This window comes from Bacillus rossius (assembly GCF_032445375.1).
Source record: "Bacillus rossius redtenbacheri isolate Brsri chromosome 4 unlocalized genomic scaffold, Brsri_v3 Brsri_v3_scf4_1, whole genome shotgun sequence".
Taxonomy (NCBI): domain Eukaryota; kingdom Metazoa; phylum Arthropoda; class Insecta; order Phasmatodea; family Bacillidae; genus Bacillus; species Bacillus rossius.
Window position 1 is genome coordinate 27,991,685 of NW_026962010.1, and position 27,448 is coordinate 28,019,132.

Consider the following 27,448-nt stretch of genomic DNA (forward strand, 5'->3'; position numbering starts at 1 on the left):
TATTGTGATTTTAACGTGAATAAATAACAAGTAATACATCAAACACTGCCTATGAATTACTTCGTGACCTGCTACCAACCTGAATGTTCACTCATCACCTAATTTTGAGCTAGCCGGAGGTGATGGATGAACTGTAACAACATTAATTTTCCATTGTCCACTCTGAAACTGCGCAGTGCACGTGGTGTCACCAAGGCGTGCTCACCTCCTCCAGGTTGCGCGATGTGCCCAGGCCCTTCTCGCAGCAGACACCCAGGTTGTAGGCAGCACGCGCGCTCTGGAACGCAGATGCTCTCTTGAAGAACGCCACTGCCTTCTTGTGCTCTCCTGCCTCCATCAGCTTCACCCCTTTGCTGTTCTCGACAGCGCCGAGCATCTCGTTGTGCGTCCCCGCAAACCTCTCTGCCGCTGCGTCCACCGCCTCGCGCAAACACACCCACGGCCATCTCAACCGACACTTCCATTCAAACAACTGGCTGAGAACGTGAGAACATAAACATTTAGAAGAGTCAATGTGGACAAAGTGAGCACCTTCATCAATCAAAATTAAAAAATATATATTACTTCAATATAAATCATAACAAACCACTATTAAATAAAATTATTTCCTCAAGAATGAACACAAAGGAGATCATACAACTTGGTAAAAAAAGTTTTAAAAAAACCTTATAGGAACAATTTAACGCATGAGAGGACTTAACAAAGTTTTGCAGCAACATACGTACCAAGACAAGATAGTTTTAGGACTAGAAGTACAAATAACATAGAATGTCTGTATGTAGTAAAAGTAGTAGATACTCTGTAATATACCACAGATTTGGATACACAATATATTGTCAATTAACGGACAGGTAGTGTTACAGAAAATCAGGCAAATGTCTGTTAGTTAAATCACGTTTCCCCATAAGGAAAAATGTTACAAGTCCTGGGTTACTTTCATATACCTTCCAAAAATGTTTGCTTTTCTTATTCGACTACTTATCAACACATAATGAAATTTTTATTATTCATCTGACGTTTAAGAAATACAACCCAGAATGTAATTACAGTAGAACCCTGTTATAATGTTTTTCAAGGGAGCACAAGAAAAAAACATTATAAGCAGGAAATCTCAATTTAGCACTTAACAATGTTCAAGCTTTGTACCAATAGACTCACCAAGCTATGTAAACAACTTTAATGTTAAAACCAAAGATAGTATACTTGATACATGAATTTTCTGAAACAAGCCAACAATTTTTCAACTTCGTCTTGTTCCCTGGTTAAATTTTGTTTGTCTTTAAAGATGCACAGCCACATTTTTTGTAAAATTGTCTCACGGTTCATGACGACAACATTAAGAGTGAGAACGTCTACTACTTCGCCACCTGAAAATGTTTAATTTTGGGATTCCTACGTATGAATGGAAAAAAAAAATTGGTTGTCTGTAAAGTCGGTTTACGGACGATAGTTTAACGTGACGTCATAACAAAACATTGATGAAATGATTGATCCAGAAGAAAAGGAAATATATTCGGCCTGAGACTGAGCCGTAATAGGTTTTTGCAACCAAACCATTTAGGCATTAAAAATATTATATTCTTTGAGGAAGAAAATTTTTTTTTATTTTTCTATCTTTTGTATGATAAAATCTACGTCTGCATACTGCTATGAATAAAATTGAATAATTTTTATTGAATTATCACTATTTTGTATGGATACAAAGGAGTGAAATGAAATGTACAATTTAATTAATAAATTTACTTTTATTTGCATTCATTAATTCAAATATATTTATTACTTTTGAAGTGTCGTGCGCAGTATTTATTTTTACAAGTGCAAAAAAAAATTCGCATCGGTCGAGATTCAAACCGTCAACCTTTGAATTGGTATTCAGCGATGCTGACCGCACAGCCACGAGGCCATATTGAAAACAATTGTTTCAGATGTTATAAATCTATATATTTATAAAAATTATGTTTTGTGTTGTGGGAGTTTTAAAAACGTATGTAGTCCACCATATCTATTTCTTATAGTGGTAGGCGGGAAATTAAAAATATATTGTCTGCTACAAATCGGTGGACGATAGTTAAATTACATAATATTAATAATTCAAACGACGAAAATATGATTGAAAAGTCAAATTGATTGTTTTTCCAATCGAGTGGAAGAGAGATGCCACGCATGCGTACAATGAGCAAAACAGGACACATCCGTAGTGGGACATCCGTAGTGCAGTGGCGTAGCGTGCCATCTCGGCGCCTGGGGCGGGAGACCCATTTTGCCGCCCCCATTCTATAGGTGCTTAGTTAAAATTAAATTTCACATGCAATGAGGTACCTTTTATTGAAGTTAAAATAGGATGAGCGGTTTTATAAGCGGATTCTTCGGGCCTTATGAGCAGCGAAGTCAGAAATAACTTTGTCAAAATCAATATTAGCAGCCAATTCTTGTTCAATCGACAATATAGCCAAGTTTGATAGTCTAGCGGAGCTCATAGTAGATCTGAGGTAATTTTTTATTAGCTTCAACTTCGAAAAACTTCTCTCACAACTTGCAACACTAATCGCCAAAGTCAAATATATACGAATCAAGATGACTATATTTGGAACCGAAATTCCGAGATTCAGTTTTTGAATGAACTGGAGGAGCTCCAGTGGTCCTTTACCACTTATATCTTCCTCTGATTCAGAACAGGCAACAACAACAAACTGCTGAAGACGCTTCCGCTCCATCTGAAACTCGTCCTTGTCGATGTCTTCTAATACATGGGAAAGATCACACTCGAACTTGCTGTCCAAAAGTTTCGCTGGCATCAAAAATCCAAACTTGTCCGATATTTCTTGAATTTGCTGGAATCGAGTCGTCATTTCTTGAATGATCTTGTCGAATGATGCGATAGTCTCTCGACGGATTTCCTGTTCGTGAGACAAAGCTGCATCTTCAGAAGATTCATCGCCATGCATGCGTTTTTTCCTACGAATTCTTCTCGTTTTGAGTTCGATTCCGAGTTTTTCGCAGAGAGTCTTAGCAAAGTCAATTGCTTCTTGCACGAAACGGTCTCTACTTTCCACTAAGAGGGTTTTCAAAGCGCAGAGTTTCTGAGCACATTTATCCACACTTAGTCCTCGTTGCTGCAGGTAAATCTGTGCGTCATCTACTTCAGGTAACACTGCAGCCCAAAAGCCATGAAAAGTTAGGAAGTTAAATGACTGCATGGCTGTCAGGAGAAGACTGGCTCCCGATCTTGTTTCGGAAGTTTGAGATGAATCTGTTAATTGTTCCAGTACCTCAAGAACTACCTCAAACTTATTTTTAAGCATCTTGACAGCTACATGTCTAGCGCTCCAGCGCGTTTCAGTGACTCGTTTTACTGCTTGACCTGTGATGGCAACCAAAGCGTTCCATCGAACAGTTGATGCGGAAAAGAAAGCAAACAGCTTCTCCAGAGTTCCAAAAAACGTCACGGAATCCACTGATTCAGAAGCAGCGTGTACCCCAGCCAAGTTTAGTGAGTGGTTTGTGCATGCAACGAATATAGCTTTCGGATTCAGTGCTTTAATCCGGGCTTGAACTCCATTGTGGATCCCTGACATTGTGGCAGCATTGTCATAAGCCTGTCCTCTCAGATTCTGTATGTCCAGTCCGTCTGATGTTATCTTCGCGATTATATCGTTGCTGAGATCTTCTGCATTTTTTCCTTTTGGTTCGAAGAAGTCAATGAAAGATTCTACCACGGCGACTTTTTCTCCTTCGATATGTACGTATCGCAGAACTTGGCTCATTTGGTCATTGTGGGAGATGTCTGGTGTACTTTCGAAGATTACGCAATAATATTTAGCTTCTTGAATACGACGGATGATGGTGGATCGAACTTGCTGTCCCAGTAAGTTTATAAATTTATTCTGGGTTTCTGGAGATAGATACGAAACTGAGACTCTTGCTCCCAGCTTTATCTTTGTCAGGTGTTCCATTAGAAGAGGGTCGTATTAAGCTAGGAGGTGCACTAACTCCAGAATGTTCCCGCGATTGCCACTATCATCTCCTCGAATGTCTTCTCGATGTCCTCTGAAGGCCAGATTCTGTTTGGCTAAGAACTGGATAATATTCAGCAACCTGTACAGTACATCCCTCCACTTCTTCTCCTCACTTTCGAAAACTTCTTGTTGTTTCTGATCGATGGTTGCTTTACAGTTCAGGCGAACTTCCAACTCCTTCCATTTCAAGAAGCTCTGTTCATGGCCCAGGCTATTTTCATAGTCTCCTATTCTTGGATTTAGATTCCACCATTTGTTGAATCCTTCTTCAGATGCGAAGTTAGAGCCGGAATTTCCAAACAGCTTGCAAGAAAAACAATACAAGGATTGCTTCAAAGGCGAGTACACCATCCATGTTCGGAGAACCTTTTCGCCGTTAGATAATGGTTTGTAGAACCGCTCTTTGGTTAGTTTTCGGGTACCGCCTTTCGTTGAAGTCCCTGAGCAAACAACATCGGCAAATTTGGAATCGATGTGCTGTACTGAGTCAGATCCGCGACATACTAGAAGCGTTCTTACTTCGTCGGTCATAGGAGAAGGCTAGCAACCTACATCGTCGAGATTCACATCTTTGATTTCGGCAGGAGCAGAAGGCACGATTTCAATTATGTCTTCTTTGGCAACATTCACTTTTTCTGCAGGCTTATGACTAGATGCTTGAGGTCCTTTTGATGAGTCGACTTCGTCTTGACCCTGCTCTGTGGTGGGACCAGAACTACTTCCAACTGCGACGGCAGGTACGTCTTCTTCTTGTACCTGTAAAATAAGTTATGTATTCCCATGAATATTGGCCGGAGGACACGTTCGAATTTATAATAAGTATTTTATCTATCACAAAACAAAAGTGGTTTTGGTGACGGCGCGGTTTGCCGGGCTTATTGGAAAATTTTCAAACAAAATTGATTTTGTATGGCAGCTACCTTTTTTAGAGTTTCCCGAGTAAGCCATGTTATAGATGTTATTAAAAGATAAAATTACGAGAAATTTGAGAAAAATCGTTGGCGCCATTTTTGAGCTAAATGAAAAATTATGTTTTCTTTGTATGACAGGTACCATAAATAATCAAGTTATCCAAAAACAAAAAAAAAATATTCCTTGACTACTACTAGATTTACAAAACATCCCCTATTGAAGTTTTAAATTCAAGTAGCAGGACAAAATTCAGTCGTAAACTTAAAAAGATGTACCTTAACTCAATGTAATTTATGTTAATATACTCCATAATTTTTAAACAATAATCAATGTTCAAACAGCTATTAGAGAAATTTTAAGTGTATTATAAAACAAGATTTAATGAACGAGCGTGACTCCGTACTCGCAGACAAACCTAGGAGAATAGGGTTTGCGAGACTAATGTAAGAAATATTGTAACTTCTGTAAACAATAAATAAATAATAATAATAATAAATAACTGGAGTAATTCTAGGCCATGCATGATTCTAGATGAAGGAATCATATACCTACATACACTGGAATCACTTCCGCTGCTGCAGGATGCCACCGAAGACGTTAACGTGGCTTTCGAACCAGAACTGGAACTAAAATATTTCAGTAATGCACCTTGAGACTTCTTCGCATCTGCTTCTTTCTTAGCCTTTTTTTTTTTTTTTTTTTTTTGCGGAATCCCGCACCGCTTTCTTTGACTCTTTTCATTTTCAAAAACTAGTTCAAAGATTGGGTAAAGTTCTAAATGTTTAGTTTTAGAAGATTCAACAGTATTTAAAAGATCGAAACACAATCAAAATGACTTTCGTTCCCTATCTGAAACTCTCGCGAAACAAACATACGAGTAAAGCGTGATTGCGTAACGGTACTTCACGATGCACTAAACCAAACAAATATCAGTACTGTAGCATGTGTGCTACAGCTGCTACCTTTGATAATGTTTATGTTGGCAGAAATGGTTAACGTATTTTATTAATCTTTCGGATGCCCTGGTAATACGAGTTATTTTAGATTTATGTTGGTTATATGTTGTTTTAAAAAAGAAATTTGTAATTCTTATTTAGTCTAATTATTTTTAAGTTTAAGATTTTAAGTTATAAAATTGGTCTGGAAAGTTCGAGGACTCTATACCGAATATGTTGGTAATCGCTGCGCTAGACGGCGCGCGAGCAGAACAGCTGATTGTGTGACGTCAGGTGAGACGGGCGAGCGGAGTCGCCTGGTAGGCCCAGGCGGGCGCGCACGTGAAGTAAAACGCGGGTTGGCCATGGTGATGGTTCCACATCGAAGTAACTGTATAAGTGTGTTCCTTTTTGAATATGAACGGGGTTCATTTATATAATTTAGAACGCTTTGGTACGATGAACGCGAGTGGTTGGTGAGGCGTGTGTGAATATCGCGAGGATTTTCCAAGGATGAATTATGTGCGCCGAAATAAACTCCAAGACGGTATGGCGAAGGATTCGTCATATCCGTACAATTACCTGCAGCTACGGTAACGTATAATGGCAAGGGTTTGCCATTAAAAACACTCGTGAGCAAACGAGTGTATTTGGTGACCGGACATCACGACGTCAAAAAGCAAGCAAGTGCCAGCCGTGCCACTGCCCCGTTGACCCCTTTGACCCCTGGTGCGAAACTATAATTTGTGGATTTTTGGGATTTAAATTAACGGACTAATAAAACTGAAACTGGGATTTTACGTTCAGCGTGTTTCACCCAATCCCTGCCAGACCTAGAAGAAAAAAGACGTCGACCGTTAGAAAATGACTTAACTGAGAAGGGCTTGTAAACCCATAATTTCTAATTTGCTAAATTTTTGGTATATTTATTTGCATGTTAAGGTGTGTCAATTTTTTGCTAGATTTCGCCTATGTTAATTGGAATTTACAGCGGTGATACGCCCGGTGCGTATCTATATTTGTATTTGTATTTGTATTAGTATGTTCTTATATATTTTAAATGCCTTTTTGGTAATTATATTTAATTTTCGGAGCTCCCAAGTATATGATAAAATTATAATTTTTTGGGGGAATTGTTAAAGTATTTTTTTAGTATTATTATATAGCTATATTATTATAAGTAGTAATAGGGTATGTATTTTATGATGGATGCGCCGATTTGTGATGAAACGATTTTATGATATATATATATATATGTGTGTGTGTGTGTGTGTGTGTGTATATATATATATATATATATATATATGTGTGTGTGTATGTATATATATATATATATATTAAATGTTGTCATATAAATTTTGCGTCTTTTAAACTTGCTGCCTCCTCTCACTGTTCGCAACCTTATTAGTATTTTTTAAGCCTGCTATTAGTTTGGTTTTTAATATTTTTTTGGGTTTACCTGCGCTCGCGGTACGGGGCAATATAGAAGTTTTACTGTGTCCCGGTTTGCGGAAGTTGTTTGGTTTGCCCTGGGTTAAGGTCAAACTTTACAGTACAATGCGTAGTACTAAATTCAATGAGTGCGAAAGGGAGGCATCGACACGGGCCGACGCGTGAAACAAAAGATTTTGTATGAGTAATTAACATAATAAGGAGTGCCGCTCAACTCGGCTCGCGCGCGCCGGGCGGCGCGGCGTGATGCGATGTTGCCGTTCGTATGTAAACAAACAAACGTTATAAAGAGCTCTGTCAGTGATTTCGCAGTTTTTCTTTTAAATAAATATTAAAAAATAGTTGGTGCGCAAAATTTTAGATAAAAATGGAACATTATAGTGTGTCTGACACATTGTACCCCTTTCTCGGGGTACCGTTTTACAAGGAAATTAAAAGGAAGTTTATATTATAGTTTTCCTTTAGTATAGTTTATTTGAGTATTGGTGTTATCCGTACGGCGGTATTTTTGAAATATTGGTAACGTTTTTCAGCGCTAGTGTCGCTCGGGAGCTCCTGGTAACAGTTAGTGAGAATATCATTAAATAATTGTGTTTAATAGTTATATTTATAATGTAGTTATATATTTGCATTTGTATAAAACTATTTTAATTATTAATGCGACATAGCAAAGTTGGACAAGTGGTGATCGGGGTAAAATGAAACAAATCACGAGCACAGCGCGCATGCGCGCAAGGGAGACAGACTTTTTCCCCTCCCTTCTTTGAAGGAGGGGAGGGGAGACAGGCGATCAGCGGTTCTGGACGACGGGCCGGTGTGTGAGGTGGTCCGCGCAAGCGGCCTCGCAAAAAAATGAGTTTTGCGAGTGTGGGGCCGGCTTGGGCAGCAAAATAACTCGTTGGTATCTGTGTGCAAGAGTAGCTGTAAAGCTCGTCAAGAAGATAGTCGCGGTTCTATCGCGGCGGAACGAGGCTCCTTCCGGCTAGTATAGCCGTCAGCACCGACTGGCCTGAGGACCAGTGGGGTTTAGCGAGGATTCGCTAATCCAACGGAGACGACGAGCCGATACGTGAGTGACTTCCCTTGTGATTCCCCTTGTGCAACGGGGTTATGCTGCAAGAGATTGGTGGCAGAAATAATTACGTCAAGCCTGAGAGTGATATTTTACGTCGGAGGTCTGTTTTTCCCCAGCTACATTAAACAACTTTATGATATGGACACGTGAAGTAAATAATTGAAACTTATGATGAAATTCAAATGGTAGAGACTCGCGTTGAACGTTTTAAGGGTACCCGTCCCCCGAACACTTGAGCACGTCGCGTAACAAGGAAGGTGTTAACTAGCTTGAACTTGGTTTATCAGAGATTTTAAATCACTATAAGGTGTCTATTGTAACTGATGTTAAGTAGGGTATTTTTATATTTCCTTATCATGTGCTGGGTATGAATATTTATATATATATATATATATATATATAGTTTATAGCATCGGGCCCGATTTAGTTAATATGTACCGGCAAATGCTTATATTCTTTTAATGCTTGTAATAGTTTGATTTCAGAGGTTCAGATTAATAAATAATGTTTTGTCGTACTTGCCGCAAAAGTTGTGCTTTCTCAAGCAAATTCCTTTCTTTCGCTGTTTAATTTAAGCCCTGATTTTTTTTATACCCGTGTTGAATGCCGAGAGGTTTGGTGAACTGTGTGCCGTAACCTATTTTTCTGATATGTCGGATGGCGATACACTATACCAGGTAATTCCCGGCAGTTGTTCGCGGTTTGCGACGCTCCCTTGGGGCTTACGGGGGCGTCAACATGTCATGAATGAATCATAGATCAGATCTCAACCCACTTCACTGGCGACCCGCCCCCGCGGGCTGCCGCCCGGGGCGGGCCGCCCCCTCCGCCCCACCCACGCTACGCCACTGCCGTAGTGGGACATCCGTAGTGGGACACTTTTTCGTGCGTGCAGCCAGCGTTCATTGATTTATTAGACGTTGTTACGTCAAAAAATTATTTGTAAGCAATAGAAAACACTTTTAGTTATGCCCTCGCTCAATGGTTGGCAACTCAAATATCGTAGGACTATGTACGTGCATCTGAATACCCTCTGGAATGGCAAGGAAGAGAAGAGTTGACTAAGGGTGCCAACTGACACGTAACTATGAACATTGTGTACCTTCAGTATATTGCATAAAATTGTATTTTAACAAACTTCATGTATTGTATGGCAGTGATTGTAAACATAAACATACATAAAGGAAACTTTTTATCTTAAGTGTTGGAATAATTTGGTTTTAAAACATTTTTTCCCCATTTATTGAATGTTAGAAAGCAAACATTATAAGCAGGAAGTTACACTATTTATGAACGTTATATGCAGGAAATAAATACATTGTCCTTATGGGGGAAATATTGGGACTTTAAAAATATGACATTATAAGCAGGAAAACATTATATGCAGGAACATTATAACAGGGTTCTACTACTGGCTTGTGACTTGCCAGGCGATACTGCACAGCCAAAAAATTGAAACAGTGTCAGCTTGGATCAAGCAAGCTTGAAGGATGTAAACAGATTAGTCCGGTGACCTTGTCGAGCGAAGGTGAGAGAAAGTAGTCCGATGACCTTGTCAAGAGCGAGGGTGACAGAAAGAACACGAGGAAGTGAGAGAGCACATGTCAAGTGGCTGTTTCCCCTCACATGGCATTGATGAAGGAGAACCCTGTTGCGTAGTCATTGTGTATCATGCAACATATACATAATTAAAGCCTAAATCTGACAAACAATAAAATATGTAGAATTACACACATAAATAATAAGACACATTACTTAATAAGACTTCACTGAATGTAACAAACTATAAGAACTTAATTTATTTACTTTGGGTAAGAACACTACAGCTGGTACAATGATGAACTAATAACTGGCAACAAAACACAGATACCCTTTTCATAATGGGACTCACAGGCTGGTGGAATAGGTTAGCTGGCTGTCATGTCCTATGTTACGCAGTTCGTAAAGATTAGTGTCACGTCTTCCCATCTTTTTTCAAGCGTGGAAGAGAAGATACAGACACCCTTTTAAACAGTTGTGTCATTCTTCCATAACATGCATGCAAGAATCATTCATCTGTGTACGCAGTAAAGCATTTTTAGATACAAGTGTTTACTCAGGCTATTAAAAAAGAATCAACCCCACCCATTTTCAACGCGGAAATGTCTGCAATAACGAGTTTGGAGGCAGTTAACCAAATTAATGGCAACAAATATAGCGTCCAATAAAACAAACTTCTGTTAAACAAGTACCCATTAATGCATGAGGAGATTGTGTGCCTCCCAACAGAAAATTAAACACAAGTGATTATTTAAATTTTCTTGTACTAGTACTCAGTGAGTATCTCTAAATAAATAAATAAAAAAAGGTGTGTTTAAAAAGAATATATGCTTATATGCTAGTGACGTTTTTAGATATAGTTCAAAATGATTTAGGTTTAAGAAGACTCAAACATGTTTACTTGTTGTTCAATATGTGAAAATCAGTCTTTATATATATATATATATATATATATATATATATATATATATATATATATATATATATATATATTTATTTATTTATATTTATATATACACACACACAAAGAAAACAGAAGCTTAGCAAGATTCTTCCTTTTTTTATCCAAAAAATATGTGAAAAGTGTGGCTCTTTTTTTCCAGACAATTTTCACACTCACATTCATGCTATTTTAAAGACACAAATTAGCATGTAGTTTAAAACCATTTTAACTATACCTGACTGGTTCTTTCCCTGGTAAAGCATTAATAGATAACTTAGGGTTACATAATGTACCCAAACATATTAAAATTTACTCTAAATATATTAAATTCATTTTCTTGCTATTAAAACTGTACCTACATATTTTGTTCTATTATTGCTAACATGTATGACTGATTATATTTTAATAGCCATTAATCCTGGATGTAATTAAATAAACTACTTTTTGATACATACATATTTGTGAGTTGCCTGATAATCTCTACTAATAATTGAGTTATTATCAACAAAGAATAGGTGTTCGCACAGCTCATATCATGTATCATGTCATGGTGAAATGTTACCTCATTTGTTTGATGGATTAATACTTTGGCTGCTCTAATACATTCGGGTTCAGATATCAGAATTTTTTGGGATAGCTTTAAGATAACTTCACAAATGAAAAATATTATATCATACTATGAGTAGAAAATAAAAGATAATCAATTAATTTCAACTACTTGTTGGACCTGAAAAGAAAATAATCAAAATACAAAAGTAGTATTAGGTATATAACTCACAACTAATTTTTTACATTTGTGAACTTAAACTTCAGTACTCTTATATGTAAGATAGCATTATAAAAATTCATTTAAATGTTATAATCTGATTCTTAATTCACCGCCCACAGAGAAATTTCACAATTGACTTACACAGTAAATATATAACAATAATTTACAACTCTGCTGGATTGTTAAGCCTGTAGTGCAGCAAACGAGTCCTGTGCTCAACTGCACACACACTGCCTCTCCGTGAGCAACAGTGATCAGTGAGACATTGATGTTTCAAGCAGACAGTGTACGTCAAAATGGGTAGATGTAAGGATGTGACAGCATTGCAAAAAAAGGCAATCATGTTTGGCCAATCCCATGGCCATACGTAGACTTGTGTTGTTCGCGATGCGCGAAATCGCGAAACATTTACGAAATTAATATACATAAACTTAAAAATGCGAAATTATCAATTACTTAGAGAAATCATGAAAAAAATTACGAAAAAACACACTGAAAATAGCTAAACGTCCATATTTTGATGACTCGATAACAGCAGTCGATTATAATCGATTGTTAACGACTTTCGATAGTCTAGAAAGTCGTATTCGTGTCGCGTTATCGCCTCGCCAGAGTCGCCACAGTTTGTTAAAATGGCGTTGATGTAATCAAACATTTTTGTTCTGTTTCTTTTTGTAAAACGTTGATTTTAAAATGGTTGTGACAGTATTTGACAGAGCGGCGGAGTTTGCGAGCGAAGGATTCTATGTCTTTGACAAAGTGCAAAAAATTCTCATGTGCCAGTACTGCAACGTTACAATAGAGTGGCAACGGAAAGACACGTGCTTGAAACACATAAAAAACAGTGCCTCGCATAACAAAAACAAGGAAAGTCAACAATCCGGTGCAAAAAGGCAAGTTTCGCTGGAATCAGCCTTATTGACGGCAAATAAGAAAATTTGACAAGAATGAGTTCATTATGTCAACAACTCGAGCTTTTATCGAAGCGAACATCCCAATAGAAAAACTGGATGACCCGAAACTTCGTCAATGGATGCACAAGTACATTGCAGGTTGGTGCTAAAGCGTACAATATTTTAACAGTTTTGTGCATTCTTAAGCAGATAAACAGAACGTTACGATAATAAATTTTGTTAGGCCTACCTACTCTTGAAATATTCATATAGCTGCGAGTCGTGTTTTTTACAGCACTTATTGGAAAAAGTTGATATAACCTAGCGACAGGTAAAAATAGACGTAACTTATTTGTTTTTAGGTTAGGACTTGAGCTTTTTTTTTGTCAGAAAATTTTTTAAAACAGTTTCCAGTACCGTGCTTTGTAACATGTTTAGGACTATAAATATATGCATTTTTTAAAACCTGAACAATGCAGACAAACTGTGTAGTTCTACTCTTAAATGACATATTAAACACATTCACGTAGAACTTATATTTTTAAACCTCATATTGCAGTTTTAAAATCAACTAAATTTTTGACGAAACTACTGATAAAATAGCGAAAAATATACCGAAATCATCTCGTAAAAAGTAACGAAATTGTGCAAATTTTTTCACCGAAAACACCTGTCTCTAGCCATACGGTGCGAAAATGTTGTCGGATTTGTTGGTGTTTCACAGCAAACTATTCAACGTGTCTATAAGCAGTGGTGTACTACACATGACCATGAAACACTACATCAGAATTGTGGTCAAAAAAAGATCCTGACCAAGAAGGACCAGAGACACGTTTCACAATTCCTTTCAAACCCGAAAGGAATTGCTGCAATCAGTGAATGAAGGTCCATCTCAACGTGTTAGCAAGAGAACATTTCGACGGAAACTGCATGCAATGAACATTTGGAATCTGTCACCTCGCATGAGGCCATTGCTCACGTAGGCACATAAAGCTACGTGTCTTCAATGGGCTAGAAATCATTGAACGTGGACAATAGCTGACTGATGGAATGGAATGTAGTCTGAAGAATCACGTTTTTGCCTGTATTCTTACGACACCAAATTAAGCATTTCATCCTGAATGTGTGCAAGGTCAGGTTCAAGCCAGGTGGGTCTATGTTGTTTTGGGGGTGTTTTTCGTATCATGGATCGGGTCAGCTCACTGATATGACCACTAAATTGAACCAGCATGTTTATTTAAACATTCTGGATGATCAGGTGTTGCCTTTCAGTCAACATCTGCATAATGAGTAGGCCTACACCCCAATTTTTCACGCTGACAACAGCAGAGTTCATTGGGCTGGATGCATATGTGACTGGTTTTATGAACACTCCCTCACCCTATTACACCAAGATTGGACTGCAAAATCACCTAACTTTAACCCCATTGAAAATCTGTGGGACATGGAAGAGCGGGTCAAATGCTTACATCAGCAACCCGCAATTTGGTATAATTGTGTGATCAAATCCTCAGTGAGTGGCTTAACCTGGATACCGCGTACCCCCCCAACCTTGTGGACTCACTTCCTAACCGAATCCTGGAGGTTATCGAGTCCAGAGGCAGAGTTACACAGTATTCAATTAAGCTTGTAATGATTTCTCCACGGATAATTAATTTTTTTCTCTGGTGAGCTTAACTCAGGGTGTCTACCAGATCTAGTAAATGAAATTCCCTGATTTTTCCAGGTTTTCCAGGTCTAAAACTGAACTTTTCCAGGTTTTCTGTATCACAATTACGACATTCCACGAAACTGAAAAAACTGCATAACAGTACATTGACGGGTTTCAAAGTATTTCAACTCACTTAATATAGTAAAAAAAAATACCTTCTTCCAGACGTGGCCAAAGTGACTCAATTGATGGCAAATAAAACATGCTGCTACAAATATTTCACACACTTTTGAAAAACAAGAGTAAAAGGAAGCTCCCATCAATTTCGCAGTGACTCAACTTTTGCGTCTATTGCACTTGCTTCAGAACGAGCCAAATCCAACACTCGAGCCTTCTTCAACTGCAATGCCTTGATCACCTCTTCAACTATTCTTTTTCTGCCTTCTTCTTGTCTGTAGCTTCCTTTTCTTTTTATTTTGTTTGCAGGGCTTCCTTACGCCTACAACTAGCATTTCTTACATACTGTAACATGGACTTGGTGATATCAACATGCTCTACACCTCCAGAACGTTGAACAAAGTCGTACATCTGTCTATGTGCGATCAGTATTTCTTCCTGCAAGTTTTCAGTCAGAAGATTAGAATTCACTGAAAATCCTCTTTCCAATGATGCATTTCCATGGGAAAGTACCAACATCATCCTTACAAACTTTAGAAGGCCTGTTTTGGCAGCTACTGCATGTGTCTTAAGAATGAGCATCCACAAGTGATCAAGGCGCCAGTCTTTTCGAGAAAAAGATGAGAACAGTGCTACAGAATCTTGCGAGGAACATACCAACTGATATGATCACTCAATGTTATCAGCTTCTTGTCCTTATAGCCACTTGTTTTGAAGACAACATTCTAAACTGTAATTCACACACTGTTTCCTCACACCCGAATTTAAAGCCACAGACGGACATAAGCAGGAAATTCCCTTGGTAAGTTTGTACTTCAGGGGACTTTTGTCTTGAAGTTTTTTTACCATAACCTTTAGACAAGTCCTAACATCATTTTTCAGTAACAGGACAGACTTTACTGGTAATTTCTCTTTCTTGATGGCATGGCGTACTGCATAACCCAACTTGATATTGTTAGCAGTCAATAGATTTTCCTGGTTATCTACATCCAATCGAGATACATTGTGTTGCTCGCTAAAGCTCTTCAGTACCTCTGGTTTCAAAAACTTTCCTGCCAAAGCTAATAAAATGTCTACCAGTGAATCATAGAGAAGAGGTGCCATGGGTGCTTCACTTTAGAACATTGTGAGAAACAATTCCAGCTCTGATGCCAAAGAGTAGAAGAATGACAATTTTACTTTCTTCAAGAGCAGTTTTCACTACACTGAAAGACACAGATGAAATAGAAACTTCACTAACAAATTTCTTTAGGTGGGGTAACGTTTTCATGGTACGCTCAGAAACTGCAGTATTCCATCTGATTGCACAAAATTTCTTGGAAAAAAGCTCTGATCCAGTTATTCTAATGTAATCTGCCCTCCTTGCAGGTAGGTACATGCAAAAAAAAATAGTAATTGTGCCTCAAAAAACTAACAACGTCCAATTGTATAGCAGAAATTCCAGTTTTGAAAGCACATTGGACCGTATAAAGCCCACAGCTACCAATTGTGTAGCAACGATGGCGAATCTTCACCAAAAGTGTCTGTGATATGTATGTATTTTCAAAGCTAACAAAAATGCCCAGTTTACGTTGAGGGAATCCACAGATAATTAAAATTAAATGCACCTGTCGGTATAATCTGAACGGGGGAAGCACATGCTGCAGTAAGTACGTCAGCAGGATAACAGACCAGCTTGACCCAGTTTGTATCACGTGATTTAACACCACTTCCGAATCCGATGGTAAATAAAAGAAAATGGACGTGGGAACTGTTCGTTATTTTCCATTCAAAAATTAAAAAATGGGGCGCTATTCACTTGTCACGTCAATGCAAGCAGATCAATAAACAAAAAAACATATTGCCAACTACAACCTACCAAACAAAAATTCCCTGATTTTAAAAAAAATTCCCTGATTTTTCCCTGATTACAATATTCCCTGATTTTTCCAGGTTTTCCAGGGTCAGTAGACACCCTGTTAACTGTTCTGTGCCGTCTGCAGTGTTGGCAGGAAAAGCTAGTTGAACTGCGCGCTTTGTTTTGCCACGATCGTCCGGCCACGTGATGCCACCCCTTACCGAATGTCCATTTCCCCAACCTCCCACTTCTTTCTCTCTTCGCGCCGGGACATTGATATTTTAGCAAATTGTATTTTTATAATTACAAGTTGAATTCCTTCTTCGTGGATACGAGTTCGGAGAGGCAACTAGACTGAAGCTAGAGGTCAGTGCACACGGGCGGGGTGCAAGTCAGTAGTTGGGTAGGGACTTAAACTCATATTGGTTAAATTTGGTTTTGACTCCACTCTTGAAAATTCTGTTTGGGAAAAAAAAAGGCTTTTACAAATTTCTTTCCTTTCAGGCTGAAATGGGGGTTTGTTCGGTTTTTTGTTTGTTGTGTGTGTGTGTGTGTCTGTGTACAAACACACATACATATATACAGTATATATATATAAATATATAGTGTATATATATATACACATATATACAGTATATATATATATATACACACACACACACACACACACACACACACATATGATTTGAATAATGCCAATCGCTCCTGTTCAAGTTGTTGCTCCTTCGTCTCGAAGTTATAGGTCATACATTCTCTTTTCTCTTTTGTTTATTTAAATTGTGTTGGGAGCACGTAATATCATTGCGCATAGGGCTCAAGCTTCTGCGGAAATGTGTATGATCTATATAACTGACGTTTCATTGGTACAGCACGGGCAATTGTGACAAGTCAAGTCGACTTCTGAACAATATGTTATACGAATGTAGTCACTGATGATTCGTGAAAATTCATTGCTTTGATCAAGTCTTGCATACGTCTTATTTTGGGTCCAACGATATGGTTACACGTTTGAATATATATAGTGCTGATCTGTAATGTGTTTCCGTGACAAATGGCTCTTGAGAAGGTGAAATTTAAATTGATTGTTATTTTGGAAAATTAAATCGAAGCACAGGTTTAAATTGTTGTTCTTTATGCTCAGTTGCCTGTTCTTTTACAACACATTAGGGCTCATGGTCGAGGTCTACCTAAGCCCTTATACACGAAACTGGCGGGGAAAGGGTTTTGGATGTATTAGGTACCCCCAGGGCCACCGCTGGTTTCAGTTCAATGCAAATACATAACTATAAATACTATTAATTTTTAAAACTACAAATAAATTATTTTCATCAGTTTAGCCTTTAGCCTGTGTTATTATACAAAGCATTCAAAGAGCTAAAAATTTATTTATAAAAGTAAGGAGTTTATATTCTATAATTATTATTTCACATTTATATTAAGCTCATGCAATACTTGCTGAATTTGAAACATATGAAATGGAATACTTAATTAAGTGCTATAACCATCACAACATGACCTAAGTTAAACTTAACAATTTGCACAATCATTGTAATGTGAAGATTATAAAAAAAATTGCTTGTCTTTATTTCATGGAAATTCTTACATGCATATTGAGTGATTCCCTGCAACCTATTTTTCACAGCATCCATTCCAGTCCTATATAGTTCTAAATCAACATTTTAACCCAACTCTTGACTACCTATTCTTTAAATACCCACTGTTAATATAAAAAGAGTAAAAAAAATTATAATTTTACCAAATATGCTAGTGAAAGGAAAAGGTTTTGCACACTCAGCTTTGCATTCAATAGTAAAAGAAAAACATTTTCCTTCCAAAATAATTAAAACTTCAGATGTTCAGATAAAGGTGTATCCTAAGTAATAACTTAAAAAGAACTTTTTTCTACTCTCAAAAGTTGTACTGATGCAGCAAGCACTCTGAATGCCTAGTTTTTGGCAAGGGGAAACACAAGAGTATATATAAAGCATGACAATTTTTGGCCAACATATTGTGTGCCTACAAACCAGTGACATATTTGCTTGACCAATCAGCATCAAGGATATAGGATGTACTAAAAAAAAAAAAAAAATTGGAAAACAGACCCCTTTTTTCTATGTAAACATAACTATAGCAATACAACTCAAATGGTACATTAAAACTGCTTTAAACTCATTATATCACCTTATAATTGTATTTAATAGTGACCATAAAAGATATCTACAGGTGCTCAACATCAACACAAACCTGAAGAAAATTTTAAGCTATGGTATCACCAATGCCAGTGCAGGGCAGTTGGTGCACTGCAGCTGTAAAGAGATGCAAAAGACGGAGATCAGCACCTGTTCGATGGAGACGGACCCAAGAGAAGTGTTCTGGCAGGCGCTGAGCACCGGGGCAGGCGGGGACAGGGACCGGTTCACCGCACCCAGCAGGGAGCAGCGCCGTGCCTCCCCCGTGTCCAGCTGCAGTGGACCACGCCTGTGCAGGAAGCGTCGCCAGCACGGCGCCTGGCTCGCGTACCAGCCCAGCACCACGGCGCCACTCTGCGACCACACCAAGCTACTTCACACATCGCAGTGAAACTCTCCTCAATCACCAAAACTACACGCTCAAAAGAACTCAACTTGTTAAATCGCTGTAAAACTTGTCAAAATGGAATTTTATATTCATATTTGATGGGAAATCATTTTCTGGTGAAGGTTGTAATAATGGTTTTATCTTTGTTCAGATGAACTAAGTTTAAATTGCACTATTCTATAACTGAATCAATGTCAGACTGGAGTAAATAACAATCATGGATGGATGAAATTTTATTGTATATTTTTAGGTCGCCTGCAAAAAGAGTGCCAATAGAATGATTTAAACCTACAGTTATGTCATCAATATTGTGACTGATGCCTCCTACCTCCACCTACCATCCTTCCTTCACTCCATTTCTCCTTCCCTTAACATATCCAATCCAGTACCTCAGTTTCATCTGACCACACTACCTCTCAACTTTGTTTCATTCAGACCAAAAACATCAACCTGCTCTCTGTCATAACATCCAGAATTTCTTCTATCCTTCCGGTAAGAATGTCTCTAAACGTAGCCTGGTTCATTTTCAAGGTTTATCAATCTGGCATATCACTTTATTTGCTCGAATAAATTTTTAATTTCAGTTTCCGGCTTACTAGGCCTGTTGTGTCCTATACTAGGCTGGTGGGGCTATGTGCCGCCCGTGGTCCAAGCAGAGCAGTAACCATTAAAGAGCCTCGTCCATGCCTGCTACTATCTGCATGGGCCTTGCCGATGTCATTCATCTTCTGCCTCATGCCAGTAACGGTGGGGGCCCACCAGTAGCACTTCTATACTGGGGAGCTCAACACCGCCTACAAGGTCTCTTCCACCCAAAGCCACTGGACCCTGTCGGCAGTCAGGTTATGTTCCGCCACCAGACACTTGACGTTGAGTCGCTTGATGTACTGTCTAATCCTTTCCTGTGGCAGGTAACCCCAGCCACACATCAATTTTCAAATAATTATTTTCAAATCCATTTTTTAAATTAATGGTTTTAACTGCACTTAATCACTGTTCACGCTACTGAGTATTTCAGAATCTAATAATAATTTCAAAATGCCCTTCTCACTGAAATTTAAGGGACATCTGTAGTATGTACTTAAAACTAATTAAGTAGAGACTTTTTTTAAGGAAAATGCTGCACTTGTTCTGATATACCATTATATCTATATGTAATTCATGGAAATTTTTTATACAATTACAAATAAATATATTCAAGTATCTGTATGTAATTTATGGAAATAATTTATTATTTTCACAAATAAACGTATTCAAGTATTTAAATTTAGACATGGTAACGTCTCTGAATCCCATTTCCAAGTTTATCGATTGATCCTGATAGCATGATCCTGATGTTTTATTATAGTATGTTGAAAGATCCTGCACATAATAAAAACTAGAATATCACAATACAAACAAACTATGTCAGGTCTTGTGGAAACATTTTCTTTCGTACTTATACATTTTACAATCATAATACAATGTTATGTCCAATATTTTCACATAAAAAAATACATTTAAATCGAAATATGGTAGAAATATTGATGGAAGTTTTCAACAAGGTGGTGGTAAAGTAATTATGACCTGTATGATCTTATGGTAAACACGCGAGAATGGGGGTTTAAGACAGGGAATGTTCACATGCTTTTTTTACACAAGATATTAATAAGAAACAAAATAGAGTTGGGTTTATATTTTTCATATCATGTTCAATACTGGAGTATATATAAGGCTATAGTATACGTACTTTCTGATACGCGGATGTTAAATTTAATTTGAAAATTAATAATTTCAAAATAAAAATTGGTATTGCAAAATATACTAAGCCTAACCGGATTATAGTACATGGTAATATTCTTACAAAGCGGATTTTTGGAAAATTAATAATAAAATTCCAAAAATACTTTTTTCAATCACAAAAGACATTCCTCTCATTACCCTGAAAACAGCTTATTAAAATTCCTACTGGTTTCTGAGAAACCACCATTTATACGAGCTTACATTACAATACCTATGCATTAATGCAGCCATCACAATTTTTTTAACATTCTTAAATATGGAGAACAACAGGATTGTGCAAACCTAACATTCACAACAGTTCATTCCGAAGCCTGGTATGTGCATGTTCAGTATAAATATTACAAACCTGTTACATCATGAGAATGGTCATTTAAATTTGGTTAGCTCCATTAAAAATACTTTAATATATTGTGGACGGTTGGTTAGGTTGGAATAGCTACATTAAAAATACTGTAAAATATTTTTAATGGTTGCTTATGAATATTAAACCATTTTGTAGCCCAAACAGTTCCGAAGTTCGCCGAAGATTACTTAAGTGTGCAGCTTGCCATAGCAACATTAGAAGCAGATATAAATGTGCATTAAAGATGTGCATTAAAGATGTCCGTATCATCTTTCATAGAATTAGGTGATGGAGAAATTACAGAACAGTCGAGCTACATTTAACATAGGTACTTTAGAAAAGCGTGGACTGTTGATTAAGTTATGTTAGCTACTGTAAAAATATATACTGTGAAATTGTGTGAATGACTGGTTAGGTCAGGATAGCTAAATCTTAAATAAGCAAATCCTAAGCAACCATAAAAAATATTTTCCATTATTTTTAATGTAGCTATACTAACCTAACCAACCGTCCACAATATTTTGAAGTAGTCTACATAGTTATAAGGGAGCTAACCTAATCTTATTGATCATTCTCAAAATTTGACTTAAGTTCTCCAAAACATAAACCCAGATCCACACGAGAAAGCAAAAAAATGACGGGGGAAAAGTCAATGCACTGGTATTGTAATGTAAACTATAAAAGATGATTTCTCAGAAACCAGTAGGAATTTATGAACGCAGTTTGCGGGGTAAATACAAGAATGATTCTGGTGTTAGAAAAAAGTGTTTTGAGATTTTTATCATTATTTTCCATAAAAGCAGTGACATACAAATTTTACCTAGTAAACAATACAATACCATTGGAAATATATCTTTGGCAATGTGATCCATTTTAGAATATGTAGGGCTGTAGTATTGAGTATGATACCCAAAAGTTAATTTAATAAACACACATATCTTGTGCAAACGAAGCATGTCAATGCTCCCCGCCCCAACCCTCATATACCCGTGCTCATCCAGTAAGAATGTAGGTAATGTCAGAACCACCATGTTGGTGACTTCATCAATACTGTTATGGTTTCGGGATCTAGACTACTCCCGGTAAATTTGATTTGCCAAAATGTTTGCTTGAAGATTAGTCACGACTTTCCCACAAAGTAAAAATAAAATAACCAAAATACCATTTTGGAAGACTAGACACGTTCCTCTATTAACCTTGAAAACAGAGTTAATAAATTCCTATTAGTTTCTAATAAATCACAGTTTTTATCTCACATTTCAATAACTGTGCATTACTGCAGCCGCCGCAATTAATTGTTTACCCGTCTGTATATTCAAATATTGTGAATGGTCGATTAGGTAAGGTTAGCTGCAATAAAAATACTTTCAAAAATTGTAGATGGTTGATTAGGTTAGTATAGCTACATTTAAAAAAAAAATCTATAACATTTTCTTATGGTTGCTTCGGGATTAACAATTTAAGATGTGGCTATCCTGATCCAAACAACGGTTGACAATTTCAGTATTTTTAATGTAGCTATACTAACCCAACCAGCAGTCCACAATATTTCAAAGTGTTTTTAACCTAAAGTAACACAATTTCACAATATTTTTAATGTTGCTATACTAACCCAACCAATGTTCATAATTTTTTTAAGTATTTTTTACATCACTAACACCACCTATGAATCATTCATTACTTCATGATTCAAAACACTACTTTAAATGAAATGTCAAAATAAAAATACTTTCTTAATTCAATGACATTTAGATAAATAACCAAAAACAGAAAATATAAACAATAATATTTCCCTACAGCTACAATATGCCATCATATTAACCACTTTTATTATAAAATAATAGCCCCCGGTTGAGTAAAGTGTTCCAAAATGAACACACAAACCTGTATGAGAAAACAATAAATGGCAGCAGCACAGTCCATGCAAACGTATTGTAAGGCAAGCTGAAAGTGTGATCTCTAATGAACTATTACATATTTATTAATGCTGTTTCAGGGTAAATACAGGAATGTCTTTAGTAATTTTATTTTAACTTTGCGGAAAAGCCACAACATAAGATATTTACACTGAAAGTTGATTCTGATAAGGTTAGTAGATAGCATCGTTGGTTTTTCAACTTTACAACACTAAACTGGGTTCTTCAACAGCTCTTTAAACCAAATCCAATAAAAGTTTTGTATCCCATATCCAAGTCTATCCCTTGATCCTAATGGCATGATTCTGAATACTTTGATCCTGTGGTACATGATGCTAGATGTTTTAACTCTTTGAAGGGTGCGGGTCACCTCAACTAACCACCAATATGATACTGTTTTATGGGTGGTGGTTACTGTAGCTAACCACAAAAATAAAGTCGTTATGTGGGCGGTGGTTACTTCCTCTAACCACATTATTTTCGTGTGCTCCCTTTTACGGGTCGCGGCGATTCTCTCTAACCACACGTTGTAGTTGTCCTGCGACCCAACAGATGGCAGGAACAGTACCGCGCCACATTTATATGTCCTGTTTATTACTCGAGCCACCACTTTACTCAGACTCGCCATTGTTTCTTGCGTTGCTACGTATTATAGTGCTTTTTACTAGGAATTTTACTATTATATGTGTGGTAAGTGTTTGCTTTTATATTTAATGTGTTTATATAAATGTTTTAATAGTATTTGGGCACTTACAAATGTTCGTTTCTATTCCAGACAGCGTATTTGCATGTGGTTAGTGCTGCTAACCACTGCCCTCCCAGAACTTCAGCATAAATAACAGATCTAATATGCCTCGGCAAAAAGGTTTATCGGAGGATGAAATTTACCGTTTACTGTTTGAAGAAATACCTTCAGAAGAAGATAGTGTCATAGACTCCGATGACAGTTCATCTGATCCTACTTACATAAATAAGAATTTGAACAAAGAAAAAGTTTTCAACACAGTGTCAAGCAGCAGTGAATCTGAACAAAGTGACAGTGATGTGCCAAATGTTTCTAAAGTACTCTCTCGTACAGCTTCATCCAGCTTCGCAGTTACATGGACCCAAGATACTCGTGTTCTTCCAGTGCCTCCCTTCACAAAAGAAAGTGGTGTAGCAGCAAGAATAAAGAACAAAGCAAATATCAAGCCATTGGACCTCTTTTGTGAGTATTTTGATGAAACGCTTATCAACCATATTGTATTTCAGACAAACCTTTATGCTACCCAAACAGGAAAACAATTTGTCCCTACTGATGCATGTGAAATCAGGACATTTATTGGGATAAATTTATACATGGGCATAACCAAAAAACCAAGCTATAGAGACTATTGGAGTTCTGAACCTGACCTCGGTGAGAATTACATTTCTAAACTAATGACTGTGAAAAGATTTAGCTTCCTTTTGAGCCATCTGCATCTAAATGACAACACCGTAGCTCCAGACAGAAATAGTGTAAGCTATGACAAATTATACAAGCTTCGGCCTTTGCTGGATCATCTTTCGAAAAAATTTTTTGAATGTTACCAACCTCACCAGAAACTGGCAGTTGATGAGTCGATGGTAAAGTTCAAGGGGCGGTCGTCCCTCAAGCAGTATATGCGAGATAAGCCTATAAAACGGGGCTATAAGTCATGGATGTTGTGCAATGAGTCATCCTACAATTTGAAGTTTGACATTTACACAGGAAAGACATTAGGGGCAACAGAAGTAGGGTTAGGTGCAAAAGTTGTTCAAAATTTGTTAAGTGGTCTCGAAGGTTGTCATCACATTGTTTTCATGGACAATTATTTTTCTTCTTATGATCTGTTCAGCAACCTGAAGTCAAAAAGTGAAATATATGCGTGTGGAACAATAAACCCTAGAAGAAAACACCTACCTGCACTGAAGGATGAGAAACATCTTGAAAGGGGTGAATTTGATTGTCGTGTTAGTGAAGATGGAGTGGCTGTGTACAGATGGAAGGACAACAAGGCAGTGAACTTGATTTCAACATGCCATGATCCACTGGATGTTTCTTCTGTCAACCGCAAAATGAAAGATGGAACTGTAACAACCATCAAGTGCCCTCAGGTTTTGAAAGACTACAACTCACACATGAATTTTGTCGATAACTTTGATAGACTCAAATCAGATTATGCGATCAACAGGAAAAGTAAGAAGTGGTGGATGAGGTTGTTTTTTCATTTCATCGACTGTTGTGTTACGAACGCATTTATAATGCACAAGGAACTTCCTGTAGAACAATTTACAAACAAAGATTTTCGTCGGGAGGTTTACAAAGGGTTGCTAGCTCCAAGAATAGTTGCTGTGATAGCATCCACTCCATCTGGAAGCAAAGGAATGTCTCCAGTCGCAATCAAGACACATAAACCATTTGTAGACAAGAGTATTCGCCATGAAAGCAGCGGGCACCAACCGGTTCATTCAACATCAAGGAGATGTGCAGTCTGCAGTTCTAGGAAGAAACCAGTTCGTACTGTGTGGATGTGCACTGTATGTAAAGTGCCCCTATGCCTTAGAGCAGGAAAGGAATGTTTTAGAAGTTATCACAGTAAATAGCTTAACTGTTATGGAAGGATAAAGTTACTTGGAAAAGTGTTGGTTATAAACAAAACATTACTGTACTGTTTGTTACATTTGATTGCCTAGTGGGGCTGTGGTTAGTTGTCTAACCACTTTTCATGATCATAGATTATGATTGTTTACAAGTTATTTTAAGAATGTTTCACAGTAGTATACATAAAAAGTAATAAATATTTAAATATAAGTCAGTTGAAATTAATTCGTGAATTTTTTTTTCTCTGCCCCTGTCAGGTATTTTTTTGCTCGCCATTTCCGCCCTTCACAGGTATTTTTTCGATCAAAATTTCTGCCCTTCAAAGAGTTAATTTATTACATAAAAAAAAAGATCGTGGTTACAACCAAAATCCGAAAATTATTATTTTTTTTTTTTACTTCCTAACATTCTTAGTATTGCAATATTTATGTTATGTTTACAATCTATCGACGTACTAAATTTAAAAAAAAAAAAAAAAACAATTATCATGTACCACAGGTTCACTCATACAGGATCATACCATCAGGATCAAAGGATAAACTTGGATACGTGATATGTAACAATTACCCCAAATCCACTTACCCATCCCAATGCTCCAATCCATGACGATTCCCATTTGGGGCGACAATCCTGCAATGTTTCTTCTCGCCCACGGTAATGCTCCTTTCTGTAATCATCTCTTCCCCGATAATTACACTTTAACACTGCTTTCTGGACTGGAAAAATGTTACATTCTGAACCACCAACTTGTTTACATTCTTCCGAATGAAGTCGTGCATCAGGTTTCAAAACATTTTGTCGACGGATGCCAGTTCGAAATAAATCCGCAAAGCCCCTCCACATGTTTCCAGACTCGTAGTAACTTAAAAGGAAAGTTTTAATTTTTTTTTAACAACAGTTCCTCACTACGTTTTTATCGTGTATCCTAATCAAATATATTATTATTCTGACTCGGGAATTAGCTTCTGTGTTGTGCAACAAACAACCCAGTTACAGGAAAAGCCACTGGCGTTAGCCGGTGACTTCCATTTCGAAAATAAGTTTACAAATAAAATCCCTAAACTTAAGTCAGTAAACCCTTCAAAAAATATTCAAGATCAGCTGTACCTTCAACTTCAACAACTGTTACTGGCCTACGTTTCCATTTGTAGCCATAAGCAAGTCTGGTGCTCCGAAGATCATAGAGCTGTAGCAAACCGTATGTATTCGTTACTGAGTAACGAGTGCGGCATCTAGTAACGAGTAACGAAACGTTACACACGAATGCATTTCGTTACTCGCATTTTTCGTATGTTTTACGCATCGCATGCGCGCGCTTATTCGTTACAAAGAACGATGTTTGTTTATTGTATAATTTGGAAATTCGTCGTCAAAGTTTTTTACAGTTTATTAAAGGTATTGTGTGTGTAGACAAAGTTTGAGATTGTAACAGAACAACGTAAGAAATTATTTTTTATAAATTATAAATATGTATGTTTTTGTTTTTTATTATCGCGTATTTTCACGTTTTTTGTTCTTATCTTAAAAGAGATATTATAATAAAGCCGCTCTAATGAGATTTAATTATTTATTGGTTAACAAAAGCTGTTAATTACCAAATATTTTTAATTCTTTATATTCGATTTATTATTATTATTATTATTTATGCAACGTCATACTGTACGCGTACGAAATACGACTCGATTCGTTGCTGTTACATAACATAGCATGTTATGCGGTATCAGAACCAGAAGTAACGAGTAACGATACGAAAGTAACGAGTACTAATAGTAACGAATACATACGAGTACACTTTTTTTCGTTACTTTTACACCTCTAAAGATCAAAAATACTCCTGGGCAAAGATATCATCGTCACGAGAGAGAAGATGCAGCTACAGCATCACGAGATGCTGCGTGGAGTATGGATGCTGTAATGTTTATATTGACATTCTCAATCAGGAGCACATGGAGTAAACACTGGACCCGTTGTGCTTCGTCGTAACGTAAATAGAACATGCGAGATACGCGAATGGTGCCCATGCAGAAAT

The 27,448-nt window shown here is 37.2% G+C and overlaps 1 protein-coding gene across 3 annotated transcripts in view; it reads right to left on the reverse strand.

Moving 5' to 3' along the window:
- Positions 1-26,592, reverse strand: part of LOC134541695 (uncharacterized) — a 72,437-nt gene extending 45,845 nt beyond the window's left edge. For 2 of the 3 annotated variants that reach the window (XM_063385322.1, XM_063385323.1), the window contains exons 1-3: positions 26,002-26,567; positions 18,539-18,742; positions 206-421 (exon numbers count right to left, since the gene is read on the reverse strand). In XM_063385322.1, coding sequence (XP_063241392.1) covers positions 206-421; positions 18,539-18,742; positions 26,002-26,262 — 681 coding nt within the window. In that variant the 5' untranslated portion in view covers positions 26,263-26,567. Of the gene's footprint in view, positions 1-205; positions 422-18,538; positions 18,743-26,001 lie in introns of all 3 variants that reach the window. The other variant, XM_063385324.1, reaches the window with a different exon arrangement.
- Between the last annotated feature and the right edge of the window lie 856 nt (positions 26,593-27,448).